The sequence below is a fragment of the Salmo salar genome, chromosome ssa01 (assembly GCF_905237065.1).
Source record: "Salmo salar chromosome ssa01, Ssal_v3.1, whole genome shotgun sequence".
In the NCBI taxonomy this organism is placed as follows: Eukaryota; Metazoa; Chordata; class Actinopteri; order Salmoniformes; family Salmonidae; genus Salmo; species Salmo salar.
In genome coordinates this window covers 81,848,685-81,861,805 of record NC_059442.1, presented here as the reverse complement: position 1 = coordinate 81,861,805, position 13,121 = coordinate 81,848,685, and the positions used below count along the sequence as shown (strand labels likewise).

At 42.7% G+C, this 13,121-nt stretch overlaps 1 protein-coding gene across 4 annotated transcripts in view; it reads right to left on the bottom strand.

Moving 5' to 3' along the window:
• ankfn1a (ankyrin repeat and fibronectin type III domain containing 1a) overlaps positions 1-13,121 on the bottom strand; it is a 235,321-nt gene that overhangs the window by 54,356 nt on the left and 167,844 nt on the right. For all 4 annotated transcript variants that reach the window (XM_014212996.2, XM_045723336.1, XM_014212988.2 and 1 more), the window contains 3 exons: positions 6,401-6,595; positions 4,254-4,367; positions 1,376-1,473 (listed from right to left, as the gene is read on the bottom strand). In XM_014212996.2, the coding sequence (XP_014068471.1) occupies positions 1,376-1,473; positions 4,254-4,367; positions 6,401-6,595 (407 nt within the window). The remainder of the gene's footprint in view (positions 1-1,375; positions 1,474-4,253; positions 4,368-6,400; positions 6,596-13,121) is intronic.

The following is a 13,121-nucleotide window of genomic DNA, read 5'->3' as shown; positions in this document are numbered from 1 at the left end:
TAGGGTGCCATTTGGGACGCATCCTAGAAGTCACCATTATAGCTTTCCCTCATTCAGTCCCTCACTCCATTACTGTGTCATTCCCACACTCCTTCACTTCCTCCCTCCATCATTACCCTCCTCCTATACTGGCCTCCTCAATTACTCATCTGTCATTGTGCTCCTTCTCTCTCTCATCCCCTTTCTCTCTGTGTGAGCTCCTTCTCTCTCTCTCATCCCCTTTCTCTCTGTGTGAGCTCCTTCTTTCACCTTATCTCTCTCATTGGATAATAAAATAGACAAACTACGAGCACGTATATCCTACCAACAGGACATTAAAAACTGTAATATCTTATGTGTCACCGAGTCATGGCTGAACAACAACATGAATAACATACAGTTGGCGGGTTTTACGCTTTTTTGGCAGGATAGAACAACTGCATCCGGTAAGACAAGGGGTGGCGGTCTATGAATATTTGTAAACAACAGCTGGTGCAAGAAATCTAAGGAAGTCTCAGGCAAGGTTTTGCTTGCCTGAAGTAGAGTATCTCATGATAAGCTGTAGACCACACTATTTACCAAGAGAGTTTTCATCTATATTCTTCGTAGCTGTCTATTTACCACCACAAACCGATATCGGCACAAGGACCGCACTCAATGAGCTGTATACAGCCATAAGCAAACAGGAAAACGATCCTCCAGAGGCAGCGCTCCTAGTGGCCGGGCAATTTAATGCAGGGAAACTTAAATCCGTTTGATCTAATTTCTACCAGCATGTTAAATGTGCAACAAGAGGGAAAACAACTCTAGTAAACTGCCTGTTACTCATGGGTCCTCAGATCCTCAAAAGGTTCTACAGCTGCACCATCAAGAGCATCCTGACGTCTTAACAGTTTCTACCCCCAAGCCATAAGACTCCTGAACAGCTAATCAAATGGCTACCTAGACTATTTGCACTCCCCCCCCCCCCCTTTACGCTGCTGCTACTCTCTGTTTATTATCTATGCATAGTCACTTTAACTCTACCTACAGGTACATATTACCTCAACTACCTCGACTAACCGATGCCCCCGCACATTGACTCTGTACCGGTACCCCCTGTATATAGCCTCAATATTGTTATTTTACTGCTGCTCTTTAATTATTTGTTACTTTTATTTTTTATTTATCTATTTTTTACTTAACACTTATTTTTCTTAAAACTGCATTGTTGTAAGCATTTCACTGTAAGGCTTGTAAGTAAGCATTTCACTGTAAGGTCTACACCTGTTGTATTCGGCGCATGTGACAAATAAAATGTGATTTGATTTTTCCTCTCTCTGTGCTCCCTCTCTCTCCCCCTCTCTATCTCTCCCCCTTCCTCCCTGTCTGCTGCATATACTTCAGTACTATTTACCATGGTAAGGCCGTTGATGGTACACTTGAGCGTTTGTAGGTTTTCCAACACCATGTCTCCGGCCAGCAATGAGAAATCCTTTAGACAGCTCCACTCCACTGTAATGACACATACATACGCACACGCACACATGCACACAAAGTCAGCATTACAAATACTCACAGACAATAACAACACAGACTGGGTATGTGTGTGTCCTCTCTCCATAATAGAAATCAATAGGTACCCTGGTGCTGTGTATTACACTATTCACCTTCTCATTGGGCTGCTAATGCCTTGAGGTTTGTGGTTTCCCTCGCTTTCCCTCTCTCTGCACTCTCTCTCTCTCTTCTCTCTGCTCTCTCTCTCTCTCTGCTCTCTTCTCTCTCTGCTCTCTTCTCTCTTCTCTCTCTTCTCTCTCCTCTCTCTCTCTCTCTCTTCTCTCTCTGCCTTCTCTCTCTGCCTTCTCTCTCTGCTCTCTCTTCTCTCTCTTCTCTCTCTCTCTTCTCTCTCTGCCTTCTCTCTCTGCCTTCTCTCTCTGCTCTCTGCTCTCTCCTCTCTCTCTTCTCTCTCTGCCTCTGCTCTCTCTCTCTCTGCTCTCTCTCTCTGCCTTCTCTCTCTCTGCTCTCTTCTCTCTGCTCTCTTCTCTCTGCTCTCTTCTCTCTGCTCTCTTCTCTCTGCTCTCTTTTCTCTGCTCTATTTTCTCTCAATTCAATTAAATTCAATTTAAGGGCTTTATTGGCATGGGAAACATATTTTAACATTTCCAAAGCAAGCGAAGTAGATAATAAAGAAAAATGGAATAAACAATACAAATTAACAGTAAACATTACAGTTCCAAAATAATAAAGACATTTCAAATGTCATATTATCTGCAAATAGTTAAAAGTACAAAAGGGAAAATAAATCAACATAAATATGGGTTGTATTTACAATGATGTTTGTTCTTCACTGGTTGCCCTTTTCTTTCTCAATAGCAAGCCTAGGCTCACTGAGTCTGTACATAGTCAAAGCTTTCCTTAAGTTTGGGTCAGTAACAGTGGTCAGGTATTTTGCTCTGTTTTTTGGTTAATTATTTCTAATGTGTCAAGTAATTATCTTTTTGTTTTCTCATGATTGGTTGGGTCTAATTGTGTTGCTGTCCTGGGGACCAGTTTGCTTAGGGGACTCTTCTCCAGGTTCATCTCTCTGTAGGTGATGGCTTTGTTATGGAAGGTTTGGGAATTTCTTCCTGTTAGGTGGTTGTGGAATTTAATGGCTCTTTTCTGGATTTAGATAATTAGTGGGTATCGGCCTAATTCTGCCATGCGTGCATTATTTGGTGTTTTACGTTGTACATGGAGGATATTTTAGCAGAATTCTGCACGCAGTCTCAATTTAGTGTTTGTCCCATTTGGTGAATTCTTGGTTGGTGAGCGGACCCCAGACCTCACAACCATAAAGGGCAATGGGTTCTATTACTGAATCAAGTATTTTTAGCCAGATCCTGATTGCTATGTCGAATTTGACAGGCCCTTCTTTCAGATGGTTCACAGCTTTGTGGAAGTTACCTGTGGCGCTCATGTTTAGGCCGAGGTATGTATAGTTTTTTGTGTATTCTAGGACAACAGTGTTAAGATGGAATTTGTATTTGTGGTCCTGGCAACTGGACCTTTTTTGGAACACCATTATTTTTGTCTTCCTAAGATTTACTGTCAGGGCCCAGGTTTGACAGAATCTGTGCAGAAGATCTAGGTGGCCCTCCTTGGTTGGTGACAGAAGCACCAGATCATCAGCAAACAGTAGACATTTGACTTTATATGCTAGTAGGGTGAGGCCGGGTGCTGCACACTGTTCTAGTGCCCTCCCCAATTTGTTGATATGTATGTTAAAGAGGGTGGGGCTTAAGCTGCATCACTGTCTCGCCCCACGGCACTGTGGAAAGAAATGAGTTTTTTTGCCATTTGCTCAGTACATCGTTTTCACTGAGGAAATGTACTCACTCTCTCCCTCTCTTTTTCCCTCTTTCTGCTCAATCGCTCTCATTTCTCTCTCCTTTGCTTCTACTTCCACAGAACCCCTAAAAGGCCTGTAAAGCCTTCTACACCTCTAGGGGAAAGCCCTGATGAGCAGAGATTAACTATAGATCATTACAAAGCCTGTTGTAACCTTCATGCTCCATCTGCAGCATAAGCCTATTAGTCCCAAATGACCAGCCCTTTAGCCTTTACAGTTCAATACACTGATCTTGCTCTGCTAGGGCTCTCTAGGGCTCTCTGGCCTTGAGCTATAACGGATGAAGGTAGGTAAGGGTGGGAGAGAGAGAGAGGAGGAAGAAGAGAGGTGAGGGGAATAGCTAGCAGGGACAGAGGGGATTAGAGTAGAGGATGGTATAGGGATATTTAATAGTCTCACTGTCACCCCACGTAATTGTAGCTTGGAGGGAGATAGGGATGGTGGGAGGGACGGGTAGGGAGGAGAGGGGAATAAGTCAATATCAGTCATGGCAATAGTTAATAGATTTACTGTCATCCCACAGGGCTGGAGGGAAGCAGGTTAGTGAGACAACAGACAGACAGGGCACAGGGCTTCCAAATCAATTGCAGAGGGAAGGAGAATAGGAAAGGAGAGGCAGAGAGAGGAGGGAGAGAGAAGCAAGACAGAGAGAGAGGGGAGAGAAGAGAGACAGAGCATGAGAGAAAATACAGAGGGAGAAAGTAACAATGAAAAGCAGCAATCATTTATTTGTTCCTACCCATTTAGTTTCCTTTCTAAATTGCAGTTCCTTTCATGTGTGTGTCCGCGCGTCTGTGTGTTTGTGTGTGTGTGTACGCGTGCGTCTGTGTGTGTGTCCACAAGTCCGTGTGTGTGTGTGTGTGTGTGTGTGTGTGTGTGTGTGTGTGTGTGTGTGTGTGTGTACCTCTGTACTTGGTGACCACAGCAGAATTGAGACAGTGGGGTTCCTGGAAGGTAACTGTGAGAGAGGAGCTACTGGTTACACACAGACCCACTGCAGACGGGGGCTCCGGCACACCTACCAAAAAAATATTAATCATTTTAGAAATGCCCTTTTTACATCCGCAGTTGGCACGAAGTGCTTTACAGATACCCAGCAAAAAATTAAAAAACAGCAAGCAAAGCAGAGGCAGAAGCACAGTGGCTAGGAAAAACTTCCTAGAAGGCAGGAACCTAGGAAGAAACCTGAAGAAGAACCAAGATCCGAGGGGTGTGGCCAGTCCTCCTCTGGCTGTGCTGGTTTTAGAGTACATTAAGGACAGATAGTTCTTCATCATGTGTATGCTGTTATGAAACCCCTGAGCTAACCTATTGATATTGTTACAAGTCTAGGCAGTCCTAGCTCTAGCTAAATGGTCTGCAACCTGATTTAACATGTGCATTTACGTGAGAAGTCAGTGTACTCCCCTTGGTCGGCCAGCCCAAACAGATTATTGTGTGTTCAGTTTATGAAAATAAATATGTACAAAAGGGAAACTACTAAAGGCATGCCCAAAACTAAAGACGCAACACAAAAACATACATTTGCAGGCTGAGAGGTTCCTTTCCACCTTTCTCTCACTGATTGCCAATCCCTGATTGCCCACACCTGTGCACAATCAACACTTAACAAGACTTCCAGGAAAAGCACAGCACCTGACCCGGCTGGTGCCGCCACCTGACCCGGCTGGTGCCGCCACCTGACCCGGCTGGTGCCGCCACCTGACCCGGCTGGTGCCGCCACCTGGTGATGGAGTGTGGACGTGATAGTGTAGTGTCTAACTGTGCCCCTTAGAACTGAACTACCTAACCTAGTCCATAACAATGCTTGTCAGACTGATGGATAGAGCACACAAAATGATGGGGCACAAACACAACACAAACATTTACCTCACAGTGCACCGACAGAGGAGGAGAGAATGTGTGTGTGTGTGTGTGTATGTCAAATCCAGTGGAGGCTGCGGAGGGGAGGACAGCTCATAATAATGTCTGGAACGGAGTAAATGGAATGGCATCAAACACCTGGAAACCATGTGTTTGATGAATTTGATACCATTCCACTGATTCCACTCCAGACATTACCAGGAGCCCGTCCTCCCCAATTAAGGCGCCACTAACCTCCTGTGGTCAAATCAAATCAACGTGTATTTGTCACGTGCACAGGATACCTCCAGGTGTAAAGAGCACAGTGAAACGTGCAAGCTCTTCCTCAACAACGCAGTCATCAATATCAAAGGTAAAAAATAGTGTGTGGATGTGTGTGTTTGTGTGTGTATGGGATTGTGTGTGTGCGTGAACAAATATGTGTCCAATGCACACTCGCTCCTATCGTCCTTTATGGTTTGTCACAACAGTAATGGATAGGAGATGTTTGGCAAGATGATAGAACACTCTCCCCTCTATTCGCTCCACTTTCCTCCCCAGCAGGCTGTACCCCCAGGCCTGTTTGGAACGGTGTCTCAAATAGCACCCTATTCCTGGTTTAGTGCAGTACTTTTGACCAGAGCCCTATGCACCATGTCCTATAAAGGGAAGAGGGTGCCATTTGGGACACACAGGGTGTAACTGTGGAGTCTGGACGACCTGCCAGCCATAATAACCTCACTCATTTCCTCCAAGCCTGTCTGGCACCTTTGAAATACACAAAATCCTCCTGTCAATCTCAGACTTGACACCTCCCATGGTGTGTGTGTGTGTGCCATCAGAGCTCCTAGTGGACAAAGACTTGTGCTGGGGTTGTCAGGTTCATGCTTACAATCAAGTTGTTCTGTGTAAAAGGACTAAATATAGAAAAGAGATAATATCAACACACAAAAAATTAAAGATTCTTACCTGCAAACAATTGTCACACTTATGTCCAAGGTTGAAGCCATACCACTCCACACTAAGGTATGTGGCAGCTATGACCATTTCTTTGTCTTCCCTATAATGTGTTGTTGTATTCTTTCTCCCCATCCCTTGCCTTAATATGGCTGTGCATTTGGCTCTGGTCAAGACTCGTGCAGTCCTAACACACCCTCCCTCCCTCCCTCCCTCCCCCCACACACACACATACGGTCCCAGCATACTCACGAGCATGCTGGAAGCCAGTCCTCATGCGTTTGTAGAGCTTGCTCCTCCACTCCCAGGCTCGGAGCTGCTTGTCTTTGTCACAGGCCTCCAGGCTGAGACCCTCTTTCTGGGCCTGAGCAGCCAGCTCCCCTGCCTTCCTCTCTGCTTCGATGACCAGGCTGCTGAGGTGGGCCTCGCGACTCTCCACACTTACAACTACAACACAGACACAAAACAGACATAAAGTTATAGACATAACATTACTGTAGAAAAGGCCCATGTAGTTGGTGGAATAATCCTTTAATTCATTGCCACTTACTCAGCTGGGCCAGGGGCGCTTTAATTAGGTCAGGTGGAAATGTCCGACAGATCTCAACTCCATAAAAGGAGGAAATCGCCATCGCCTGAGCGCGCTGCTTTCTCTTCCTTAACTCCGTCTAATCCAGAAGTTCTGTGCATCCATGAATCCACGTAAATCCACCGAATCTGTTACCTTTCATCTGAACTATCTGTTGCGATCGGGAGAGTGGGCCATCAGTTGTTGTTTAGAGTTATTACCGCTCCAATCATATTGTGTAATGTGAATGGTCAATGATCACGGCCCTACGGATCATAATAGGCCAATTATGCCATTGTTTTGGTTAATATGTAATGAAATTACATGTACACATGAAGACACTTGAAAGGGTGAAATAAGAAAGTCATTGTTTGCTGAACTGATCGACTCTGATATCCAACTTATGGCGATTTATAGATTGAATAACCGATCACTGTTTGTATTATTCTTTTATGATTTATGATAAATAGTTACGAGCCTAAATTACTCATGGATGATTCCTAATGACTTCTTAATTAACTGGATTGTTGAATTCCCTAAATTATGTTAATAATGATTGTTATGATTTGATCTTTGTGATTATGAATTTGATTGGATACATGCTATTATGTTTCCTTTGTTATGCAGCACAGACTACTCAGTAAATATACCACTTTATGGTTAAAGGAATTCCTGCCTCAGTCTCCTCCATTCCTCTGTCACCTGACCCGTGACCACCTGTTCACCCTCACTGTCAGTCATCCTACCTGTCCAGCTACCCACACAGATTCCACTAATCTTTCAATTACAGTTCCCCTGCCCTCATCTCAGCCTGCACCACCATGGAACCAAGGTGGGACTCATCACTGTCCACAACTACTATAACACAGACAGCCGCTATATTCAGCTACTATAACACAGACAGTCGCTCTATTCAGCTACTATAACACAGACAGCCGCTATATTCAGCTACTATAACACAGACAGCCGCTATATTCAGCTACTATAACACAGACAGCCGCTATATTATAAGTCTAGCTAGCTAGCTTGACATGGTGAAATATAAAAAAAATGATATTTAGAAAAACTAGCTGTACTTGGGGGGATGCGACCCTTATAGTGCTCCACTCAACGCATTTAAGCCACAGAAAACACAGAAAAGCTGCCGAATCAACATGTCCTGATGTTTCCATGTACCTTACACACAACCCTTCACCCTACACTGGAGAAAGCCTGAAGGCGTACAAAAACACTGATGGCTTCAGATATTTCAGTAAGGGTTGGGTGAATGAGCCACGGATATGGCATTTGCAGGACAGGAAGATGTTCCTTATCACAGGCAAGGTAAGTTAAAAAAAAGCTAGCCATCCATTAGAGCCCGACTGATAAATCGGTTGACCGATATTATAGGACAATATTAGCCTTTCACAGAAATATTCATAGCGGGGCGGCAGGTAGCCTAGTGGTTAGGGCATCGGACTAGTAATCAAAAGGCTGCAAGATCAAATCCCTGAGCTGACAAAGTAAAAATCTGTTGTTCTGCTCCTGTTCCTAGGCAGTCATTGAAAATAAGAATTTGCTCTTAACTGACTTGCCTGGTTAAATACAGGTAAAAAAACATGTCAAATTGGTATTTATTACACTGATAAAGCTCCAATATTATATACATTGAATAAACAAATATGTCTGCTCATTTGTGGTCATTTTTTGTATTTTTCAATGGTTGCATGAAGAGGGCGCTCTAAAAGCTGCTCATTAAAAATCATTCAGCCCTAGGTCACAACGTGTGAGAGACAGAGTAGGCATGGTGGTTTGAAGGTGAGTAGCTTGCCATAGCCAGCATATTTGAATAAGTAAATAATCATGTCCTCATCACACTCTCACTTCATTAACGTAGCTAGCTTAGCGATCTAGCCAGCAAGGTAGTTAGCTTAGCTAGCAATCTGTGCTACTTATGTGCTAATACTGGACTGGCGCCAAAGTGAACTCTTGTCCTTGATACAAAAAGAACACTGTTACTGTCTGGGCCTATTATGTTAGCTAGTGTTCTTATTTAGTTAGTTTTCCCAAATATGCAATTTGCAAAAAGCCAGACAGTTGGCGCAGATCTATCGTTCAGGCCATGTGCTTGCATTCATGATGAGATAAGAAGCTTATGTTAGCTAGCTAGCTAGCTAAATTAGAAAACGTGTGACTAATATTAGTGCGGCAAGTATTTGCCTGCATAAATGTTTTCAGTCATTAGCTCATGCCATTTGCAGTTGAAATTTATAGCCAATACATTTTGTATTGAATAACAGTGGAACGTACATATGGTTTCTGTAAGAAAACATTGTCATAATGAACAGCTAGCTTGTGCTTGTCATAACATACTGTATTGCGAGGTTGCCATAAAGTGTTCGTTTACAGTGGTTCTTCCGGTAAAAGTTACATCATACTGCCGCACACCTTGCGGGCTGCCGTAGAATTCTATGGCACATTATTTAATTGTCAGCCTTTGTTACCATTAATTTGTTACCAATAATTACCATTAATGCTAGTTAGTGCTAGTTTGACCACCAGAGGGCATCTTTGAGAAGCATTTGACAGCCAATATTGGCTGTACTAGAGAATTTTTTTATTTTTATAAGAAGTATATGGGATTGATTTGAAGAAATTTAGCTTAATTAATTTGATTAATATTATAGTGTTTCTATTCCAAGAAAAACGAAAAACAAAACCCTCAAGGTTTCTGTTAAGAAAATATGGTGCTGTACAACGTGACGGTCGGGAGTAAGCTACAGTACTAAGAGCATAACATTTCCACACCCTAATTGTAGTCTAACCAACAGAGATTCTGTGAAAATAAAAATCTCATTGATTTATCAAGACCAGTCCCCAAGCTTCTCTCAGAGCAGCAAGAAACGGTGATGAAATAGTTGACCACAGCGGATAGGCTATTGCTTCAAATCCTATTGCTTCTAAGTTCGATATGCTTTTAAATAAATAAGACCTACACCACTTTTAACACTAGTGAGACTCATGTCACCTACGGTAGGCCTAAAGTACAGTCGTGGCCAAAAGTTTTGAGGATGACACAAATATTAATTTCCACAAAGTTTACTGCTTCAGTGTCTTTAGATATTTTTGTCAGATGTAACTATGGAATACTGAAGTATAATTACAAGCATTTCATAGGTGTCAAAGGCTTTTATTGACAATTACATGAAGTTGATGCAAAGAGTCAATATTTGCAGTGTTGACCCTTCTTTTTCAAGACCTCTGCAATCCGCCCTCGCATGCTGTCAATTAACTTCTGGGCAAAATCCTGACTGATGGCAGCCCATTCTTGCATAATCAATGCTTGGAGTTTGTCAGAATTTGTTTTTTTTTTGTCCACCTGCTTCTTGAGGAATGACCACAAGTTCTCAATGGGATTAAGGTCTGGGGAGTTTCCTGGCCATGGACCCAAAATATTGATGTTTTGTTCCCCGAGCCACTATGTTATCATTTTTGCCTTATGGCAAGGTGCTCCATTATGCTGGAAAAGGCATTGTTTGTCACTAAACTGTTCCTGGATGTTTGGGAGAAGTTGCTCTCTGAGGATGTGTTGGTACCATTCTTTATTCATGGCTGTGTTCTTAGGCAACATTGTGAGTGAGCCCATTCCCTTGGCTGAGAAGCAACCCCACACATGAATGGTCTCAGGATGCTTGACACAGGACTGATGGTAGTGCTCACCTTGTCTTCTCCGGACAAGCTTTTTCCAGATTCCCCAAACAATCGGAAAGGGAATTCATCAGAGAAAATGACTTTACCCCAGTCCTCAGCAGTCCAATCCCTGTACCTTTTGCACAATATCAGTCTGTCCCTGATGTTTTTCCTGGAGGGAAGTGGCTTCTATGCTGCCCTTCTTGACACCAGGCCGTCCTCCAAAAGTCTTCGCCTCACTGCGTGTGCAGATGCACTCACACCTGCCTGCTGCCATTCCTGAGCAAGCTCTGTACTGGTGGTGATCCCGGAGCGGAATCAACTTTAGGAGATGGTCCTGGCGCTTGCTGGAATTGTTTTGGCGTCCTGAAGCCTTCTTCACAACATTTGAACCGCTCTCCTTGAAGTTCTTGATGATCCGATAAATGGTTGATTTAGGTGCAATCTTACTGGCAGCAATATCCTTGCCTGTGAAGCCCTTTTTGTGCAAAGCAATGATGACGGCACGTGTTTCCTTGCAGGTAACTATGGTTGACAAAGGAAGAACAATGATTCCAACCACCACCCTCCTTTTGAAGCTTCCAGTCTGTTATTCGAACTCAATCAGCATGACAGAGTGATCTCCAGCCTTGTCCTCGTCAACACTCACACCTGTGTTAACGAGAGAATCACTGACATGATGTCAGCTGGTCCTTTTGTGGCATGGCTGAAATGCAGTGGAAATGTTTTTGGGGGATTCAGTTCATTTCCATGGCAAAGAGGGACTTTGCAATTAATTGCAATTCCTCTGATCACTCTTCATTACATTCTGGAGTGTATGCAAATTGCCATCATACAAACTGAGGCAGCATACTTTGTGAAAATTTATATTTGTGTCATTCTCAAAACTTTTGGCAATGACTGTATATAGAACATTTTTTTTTTCAATGATGTGACTCCACCAATAATTCGATTTAGAGGATTGGAGGATTCTAAATGAATATCTAAGGGGCATTCTCCGTTAGGATCTGTGAGAATATCTAAGGTGCTTTTATTTAATTCTAAATTAAATAATAACAATAATAATAATCACTTTGTTTAAAAAAAATAACGAGCGAGAAAAAGGACATTCTTGAAGATGGGGTGAGACATTCTTACTAATTTCTAAATAAAGCCGGTTTGTTATTTTAGAATTATTTCTGTTTTTAGAGGGAGAGAAACCAAAAGCCCACTGTCACCACATGAGTCTCCCAGTCACAGCCGGCATGGGTATTGAACCAGCACCTGTAGCAACACAGATTGCACTACAGTGTCTTAGACCGCTGGTCCACTCAGAAGGCCCTATCCACAAATTCTTTAATGCTGATTAATTGCCTTGCACAAAGTATCTATTGTCCTGCTAATATCCCATTGTGGCACGGGAGTAGGCTACAGTACTACAGTAAGAGCAAACTAATCCTAACATTTCCACACCCTAATTGTAGTCTAACCAATACCCAAACGGAGATTCAGGGAAAATACAAATCTCGTTGATTTATCAAGACCAGTCCCGATGCTTGTCTCAGAGTAGCGCTGTCTTAACTTCTGAATGCTGTCTCTTTCAGCTTACAATAAGCCATAAGTATACAGTAGATCGCTGATTGTCCTCACTTTGATTATGCAGTAACATAATACTGTAGCATCATGACCAGGATCTCTATTCATTTAAGTTAGCAGTTTAGGGCTTTCAGGATGAACGGAAAATCTAGTACAGCCAATAAAGTTTTTTTTTAATCAATTAGTATATTTGAGTTTAACCACAATACTTTTGTATTATTTGTTCTGTCTTTTCTGGTGGATTAAACTGAAATTGCAATCAACTTTCCATGGCGTGTTTAAAAAATAACGATATTTTGGAGATTATTTTGTTTTCAAATAACCTAAACTGAGCGAGAAAAAGGCCATTCTTGAACATGGGGTGAGACATTCTTACTAATTTGTAAATAAAGCCAGTTTGTTATTTATAATTTTTATTTCTGTTTTTAGAGGGAGAGAAACCAAAAGCCCACCGTCGCCTCATGTGTCTCTGGTCGCAGCCGGTACGGGTATCGAACCAGCATCTGTAGTCACGCAGTCTCAGACCACTGCGCCACTCGTGATGGCCCCATCCACAAATGTTTTCATGCAGATCATTTGCCTTGCACAAAGTATCAAAATACAGAGAGGTGTTGGCAAGAGTCTATTGTCCTGCTAATAGCCCACTTCACAAAATAGATAGCATCATGAGGAGGGAAAATTATGTGGATATATTGAAGCAACATCTCAAGACATCAGTCAGGAAGTTAAAGCTTGGTCGCAAATGGGCCTTCCAAATGGACAATGACCCAAAGAATACTTCCAAAGTTGTGGCAAAATGGCTTATGGACAACAAAGTCAAGGTATTGGAGTGGCCATCACAAAGCCCTAACCTCCATCCTATAGAAAATTTGTGGGCAGAACTGAAAAAGCGTGTGCGAGCAAGGAGGCCTAGAAACCTGACTCAGTAACACAAGCTCTGTCAGGAGGAATAGGCCAAAATTCACCCAACTTATTGTGGGAAGCATGTGGAAGGCTACCAGAAACGTTTGACACAAGTTAAACAATTTAAAGGCAATGCAACCAAGTACTAATTGAGTGTATGTAAACTTCTGACCCACTGGGAATGTGATGAAAGAAATAAAAGCTGAAATAAATCATTCTCTCTACTATTATTCTGACATTTCACATTCTTAAAATAAA